The sequence below is a fragment of the Phymastichus coffea genome, unplaced genomic scaffold (genome assembly GCF_024137745.1).
Source record: "Phymastichus coffea isolate CEN01 unplaced genomic scaffold, Cenicafe_Pcof_1.1 PCOF00036, whole genome shotgun sequence".
NCBI classification, from domain to species: domain Eukaryota; kingdom Metazoa; phylum Arthropoda; class Insecta; order Hymenoptera; family Eulophidae; genus Phymastichus; species Phymastichus coffea.
The window spans coordinates 3,206,712-3,213,360 of NW_026706847.1; the positions used below are offsets into that span (position 1 = coordinate 3,206,712).

At 41.6% G+C, this 6,649-nt stretch overlaps 1 protein-coding gene across 1 annotated transcript; it reads left to right on the forward strand.

Moving 5' to 3' along the window:
• Positions 1–1,002: 1,002 nt before the first annotated feature.
• Positions 1,003–5,495, forward strand: LOC131663583 (putative mediator of RNA polymerase II transcription subunit 12). Its single transcript, XM_058934055.1, has 5 exons — positions 1,003–1,053; positions 1,484–1,560; positions 1,653–3,877; positions 3,983–4,337; positions 4,407–5,495. Exons 1-5 carry the CDS (start codon positions 1,029–1,031, stop codon positions 5,493–5,495), a joined length of 3,771 nt encoding a protein of 1,256 aa, XP_058790038.1. The 5' UTR covers positions 1,003–1,028.
• Positions 5,496–6,649: the final 1,154 nt, after the last annotated feature.

Here is a 6,649-nt window from a genome sequence, read left to right on the forward strand (position 1 = left end):
CGTACTGTAAATCTCTCTCGTGCAGTTTGCCGCGTGCAATGTAATGTAAACGCAAGTTAAATTTACGCGCACATCTATTGGATTTTGAGCGAGGGAGAGGACATGGCTTATACACGCGTGCGTTGAAAGAATGAGAGAACTTGTCGTAGAGCTTGTAGAGCGTAACTTTGAAACTGATTAGTCGGCTCACTCCCAAAGGCATTCGCGCGGAGACAGAGAGAGAGAGAGAGAGAGAGAAAGAACTCGCTCACTGCTGCTATACGTCGAATGGGAAATTATACTCCTGTCGTAGTCGTAGTAGTCGACGAACGTTTCAACGGCATTCAGATGCCATTTTTACAATTTACATCTTAATGAAGTACATAGTTAAAGTTTGGTGAAAATAGCGAACTAACGAGGTTAAATTAATTTCGTTAATTAGGCGTGCCCCTCGTGTTCTTATAGACAAGTTATATGTGTAAACCCTCTTTAGTTTCACGTTAGTGCTACCAGCTTACGTAACGCAACGCAGTACATGCGCCAGATATTAATTTCGTAATTATCAAGTTTACGTTTACTTTAGATGTCAAAGCTACCTATGTGCATTTTTTTAAAATCAAGTTCGCGAATATTTCAAATATAGCGTAAATCTGGTTAACAATTTTTTTTTTTAATGAATGAGATAAATGCCAAGACTAATCATTCTTTTTCAATCGATATATCGGCATAAAGTGAATCCAAGCTCATTCGCACAAGCACGCGGAATTAGAAAGTATGCAGCAGAAGTAATACGAACAAGAATTGCTTTAGTATCCATATAAACGTATTGGAATTGCCATCGATACATGGCCATAGTAATCTACTAAAATGTTATTTTTTTTACAAGCAAGGAATGAGTGTACTCAAGGAGCATCTGTAAAATACGGTAGATGCGCGTGCCGACGAGTATACTATGCACGTAATCAGCTAATTCTTCTCTTATTATAACTTCGTCTCTTTTTATTTTCCAGGACACAACGTTAGCGCCCACAGTCCCATGAGCTGGCACGATGAACTTGGTAGCGACGTTATTTTGTAAGAACTTTCAACATTCCATCGAAGTATTCTCATTCTTTCCTTTTGAGATTGTACAGGAGGAGCCGTATTACGCGAGTGACTTTTTATGGCCATGTTGTGTAAAAAAGAAAAAAACTTTCGTGGTTTGCGATGTTAAGAATAAAGTAGTTTGGAGCGTGTAGGCTATAATTGGAGACATAATACCGCTTCGTTATTGTATTACACGTACAAGAAACACGACTTAAAAATTCGTTTGATTAAAACTTCTTTCTCGATCAGTCAATTGTCCTTAATCCTCATAATACCTCCACTAACCGCTATCACTTGTAATTAACCGCTCCAAGACCCCTACTAAGAAACAAAACAATTAGAGCGTGAAATATTGCTCTCCTAATAACATTATCGCAACCTGTCGCAACAACTCACATGAGACCCCAAAAACTTGCAGGTGCAGTGACGACATTGCTGTCGGTTCAGGCAATCACCGTATCGGTTGACCGTGCCGACGTACGCCCAGTCACACTCGTAAGTATTTATCGTTGCAAGTGCTATTAAACGCACATGCGAGGCATTATACGTGTGCCCAATTAATGATTTCATTTCGTTTCGGGTCGCAGCCTACAAATAATGGCGAATCGATGCTGATTAACGGTTGGCGTCCATTGACCAGCAGCTATGACAACATTGGCGTCAATGTGTCGCCCTCGAGTCAACTGGATCGCAGCTTTGCGCCACTCCACCCCGTACTTGGCAAACTTCAGGAGCATATGGCCGTATCCGAGAGATTGAAGCCACAAAAGTCACAGTTCGATTTTAATCCACCCAGTATCCTTGGAAGTTTTACCGTTTTCAGCGCTAAGCAGCGACTCGAGGGTACAGACCCAAAGACTCTATCTACCGAGAGAGAATATTCTTTCCTTGTACCACCACCGAGGGATGCCTTGAGATTTGAGTTGGAACCAACAAAGAAAACAGCAGCGCTGAGCGAGCCCTACGTGAGATCATCTCAGTTCATCCCGCAAGCTATCAAACCTGATCAGCGCACACCGACCTACTACATCAAACCAGCGAGTTTTTCAACCGCTGTTCACCCTTTCTCTCAAGCTCGTCCTTTCGTCAATCAATACAGCCTACAACAAGCTCTGCTGCCATCCAGACAGCCAGCCAAGCAATTCGAGAGCGTCAAAATTAACAACGAGAAGCCATTCTATCAGCAGCAACCTACCGCCGAAATCCCTAACAAAGCGGCCAACGAACAAAACTACGATCGATTTCAGCAGCACCAAGTATCGCCACAAGTAATCAATGGTAATTTCTACAATCAGATCAACCACCCAGCGCACTACAAGCAGTCGACTTTCGAGCGCGATCCTGGCTTCCTCGTGCACGAGAGCCACGAGGTCAGTTACGTCACCCCGTCGAGTGCTTTCAAGTTCCGACCGTCGTATCATTTTGACAATACCGTACCGCAAGAAGCCACGCCGCGCCCGGAATCCAACAAATTCACTGCGGCCCAGCAGCAGCAGAGCAGCGGTGCGAGTGCTCAACGTCCCGAGGGATTCAAGCAAGACAAGGGGCAGCGAGCGAATGCTTTCTACTTAACAGACTTCCAAAAGACGCGCTATACCTCGGACATCAACGAGGTCCTGCCGAAAACTAATCAGCCGGTCAAGTTTAATCAGGTGACTGCCACCTCAGCGCCGTATGTACCGAAGCTTGTCTATGTGAGACCGGAATTGCAACAGCAACAGCAATATCAGAGTTCAATCATACCGTTGAATATCAACCAACGTCCACCGGATGTTGAGTACGAGACTCCCGAAAGTGTTTCACTCAAACATTATAACGAGCAGCAATTCTTGTTGCAACAGCAACTTATACAGCAGGATAGGCAGAGATTAAGGGAGCAAGAGAAACGTAGGCAGCAGGAGCTGCAACGACAGCAGCAGGAAGAACTCTTGAAGAGGCAGCAAGAGATCAAGTTGTTGGAGCAGATGCAAAAGGAAAAGCAGCGTTTAGAGCACCAGCGTCTAGAGCAGCAGCGTCTAGAGCAGCAGCGTCTTGAGCAACAGCGTCTTGAACAGCAACAACAACAACGTCTCGAGCAGCAACAACAGCAGCGCCTGGAGCAACAGCGTCTTGAAAAACAACGCCTTGAACAGCAACGGTTGGAGCACCAACAGCAGCTGCACACAACCCAACCGGATATCGTGAAAGAACTTCCGCAAGTTCACTATGGTCAACCTTATTCTATGGAAAAGGACAGAGTTCCGATCGAACAGTACAAATATGTGCACCATCAACTACCACCGCAAGTGCCTTCGGAAGCACTATTCCACCCATCAAAAGAAATCACTCCGTTCAAACAAGTCACTGTTCAAAAGTTCGAGGAAGTGGTCACCCCAGGAGGTGCTCAGCCGACGACTCAAGAAGATTTCCAACCAGTGATACGCCCTTACCGCCCACAGAAGCCTATCAGGGATCAATACAGACGACGAAAACCAACGACAGTCGCATACGACACTGTGCCAACTGAAACGCCAGCAATCACTAGTCCTCAAACGCCACAGGATTTGACTGACGTACCCATACAGACAACCAGTCAATCCGAGATAACGACAGTACCGATGACCGAAAGAATTGTTCGTACACGACGACCTGGAGCTTCACTCAGACGACGAAGACCTTCGACCACCACCACTACTCCCGAGCCCAGCGTTTCTTCTCAGGAGTATGAGGAAGAATTAGTCAAGTATAATACTCCTGAGAATCAGGACTTTGAGAAAAAGAAACGCCCGAGACCAACGAGTCAAGAAAATACTTTCGATAAACGTCCTCTCAGGTAATTATAGAATTAATCAAATTTTCCGTTTTCTCGTTACTTCTTATCATGATGACGAACAGCATAGTACTAAATTTCGTTATTTAATTGAATTTCTATTTACAGAAAACGGCCCAATCAATCCGTCAAAGTGTACAACAAAGAACACGGCGAGTTCGATACGGTGCCAAAGAGAGTTGCAACAACGGAACAGCCATTTAGAGAAATTTCAGCGACAGATAATTACCCTGAACCGTTCTTGAAAGAATTATATTCATCCGAATACATTCCAACTTCGGAAAAAATAATAACCGTAGACAATCATCGGGAAGTCTCAACTGAAACCATTCCAATTGAATTTTACGAGACTACTATAGCATCGAACTTGGAGTACCAACCAACTCATGAAAATCGTCAAGAGCAGTTCACGCAGCAGAATGAGAATGAATCTTCTCTTGAACATTTGTTTACAAGAACGGAGGTAAAGGAATTTTCAAAATTATAAGTTAATATTTTTACGAACAATATAATAACTATTTACAAATTTCAGATGAACTATATTGAAACTACAACCGCTCCTCTGCAATCTACTTACCTGACGATACAAACCACAACCACAACGACTACGGAAGCTCCTACGACGACGACGACTAAAGCAACCATTGCCGTGCCAAAAGTAACTCAACGAACTCGAGCACGCTATGGCAATGCAACTCGGCCACGATTTAGCATAAAAGATTACAAGAGTAGAATGGAGTACAAAAACCGATTAGCTCAGTCTACATCGACGGAACCATCGACGGTAACCGTTGGAGCCAAAATTCGTGGCCACAAAAATCAACAAGCTCCTGCCGACCCGAATTTCAAAGAGCCCGCAGGACGGTACAAGTATATGTCGCGTTCGAGTTACCGAACGACCTTATCGACCACGCCAACGAGCCAACAAACCGACGATAATAGCTTCACGACCGAACGAGCGAATCGTTTCACCCCTAAGAAGAAGATAAATACCAGCCACTACTATAGAAGTCGAGTGACGACGTCAATGACCCCTAATAAATACGATCAAGAACATTCGGCTGCGCAAAGCACTGCCCGACCGGAGAACGTTTTTTCGTCGGCGATCCGTAAGAGGCCGACGCTGAAAAGTAGATTACCAGGAAAACCAGTGGCTACAGAAATGCAGTCAGCGGCGGAGACTGGCTCATTCGCCACTACGACGCTACCAGCCACCGATGCGGCCAACGAAATTGAAGCGCCCAAACAGGTTGAGCCGGAAAAGCCACAAGTCGACTTGAGCGATGTCACCATGGACGAGAGCGACGACAAAGCAAACGTTGAGCTACAACAACAGCAAACAGCTGCACCGATGACCACCGAAGCGTCTGCACCAAATCTCGCAGCCGATTCGACGACACCCTTTGATCTCAGACACGAGGAGGAACTATTTGCTAAAGCTTCGCAAAGCGTTGCCGACTTGACTAGCTCGGCTTCTGCGCTTTATAACAAACCTGGAATGTTCAAGGCTGTTTCGCCTTCTGGTGAGAATAGAGTTATATCGACTCATTTAAAAATTTCTACTGATGAGCCTACCCTTCCCATTGAAGCTTTCTTCCAGGAGCTTGCTAAGAAGAACTGAAACAGTCACTGTAAGTGACTTGCTCGGAATTATTCTCGATTTTTTCAACAGCTGTACGATATAGTATGAATTTGTCTTAATTTGACAAATTTTCAACTCTTTATATGGCATCGAACGTGTAACGTCGTATATATTTTATACTGTAACTATTATATGTATCAACCGAATTTTGTGATACTTTTACAAACAACTGGTTTTCATAGGGTTTGGAATTATTTATTACTAATAGCCATTAATGATTAATATTAGTTTGTGTCTTCCTTTGTAAAAGTATTATCAAAAAAATATATCAAACAACATTGTTCGTAAAATGTTCTTCACTACCAATGATAGAACAACTTATCCTACATCTAAAAAAATTTGACAACCATAATAGGCTAATAAAAGTTACCTATATGAGTTTTGTCAAATTCTACGTTGACAATGATGAAACTGATGGAAAAACCTTATATCTAAGGTACTATATGTAGATTAAAATAAGCAGAATTGAATGATATGATTAACGTAAAATTATGGTACAATGAGATCCCAATTGTAAATTCTCACATGGGCATGACTTTTTCATTACTTTAGAGTAGAATAACAACTATGTATCTTCTTGATTCTTACTAAGAAAAATAACAATAATAGTTACTTTTAACAATTCAAATCACTAATTTTGAAATTACTATTTATTTATTACGTCTAAAAAAAATTTTCGGAAATCATAATTAAAAAAGAATGTGATAACTCACCATGAATTATTTATTCAAAATATTTATTGTCGTTTTTAAATCAAGGAGAAGGGAAAAACTTATGTATATCAAACTTGTGCAATAACCGAATGTTTTTAATATCTGCATATAATTTGCATTGGATTTTGTAATAAAAAAAGGGATACAACTGATTATCGTGGAATGTAAATATATTATAGTCGATTTATTATATTAGCGTTACTCTACGATTCACCAAGTGTTTTCTTTAAAAATGTAGTTTATGTTTAAAGTCACACTGAACTATGCAAATCTGGTTATAATAAAATCCATGTGTTATATATTTATCATGGAAATGAGAAATGGCAATTTCATATGTACATTAAAATAAACTATTTTATGTTTAAATAGCGAATATAAATTGTAAGCTTTTATAATAGCTTTTGTATAAAACACAGTTTC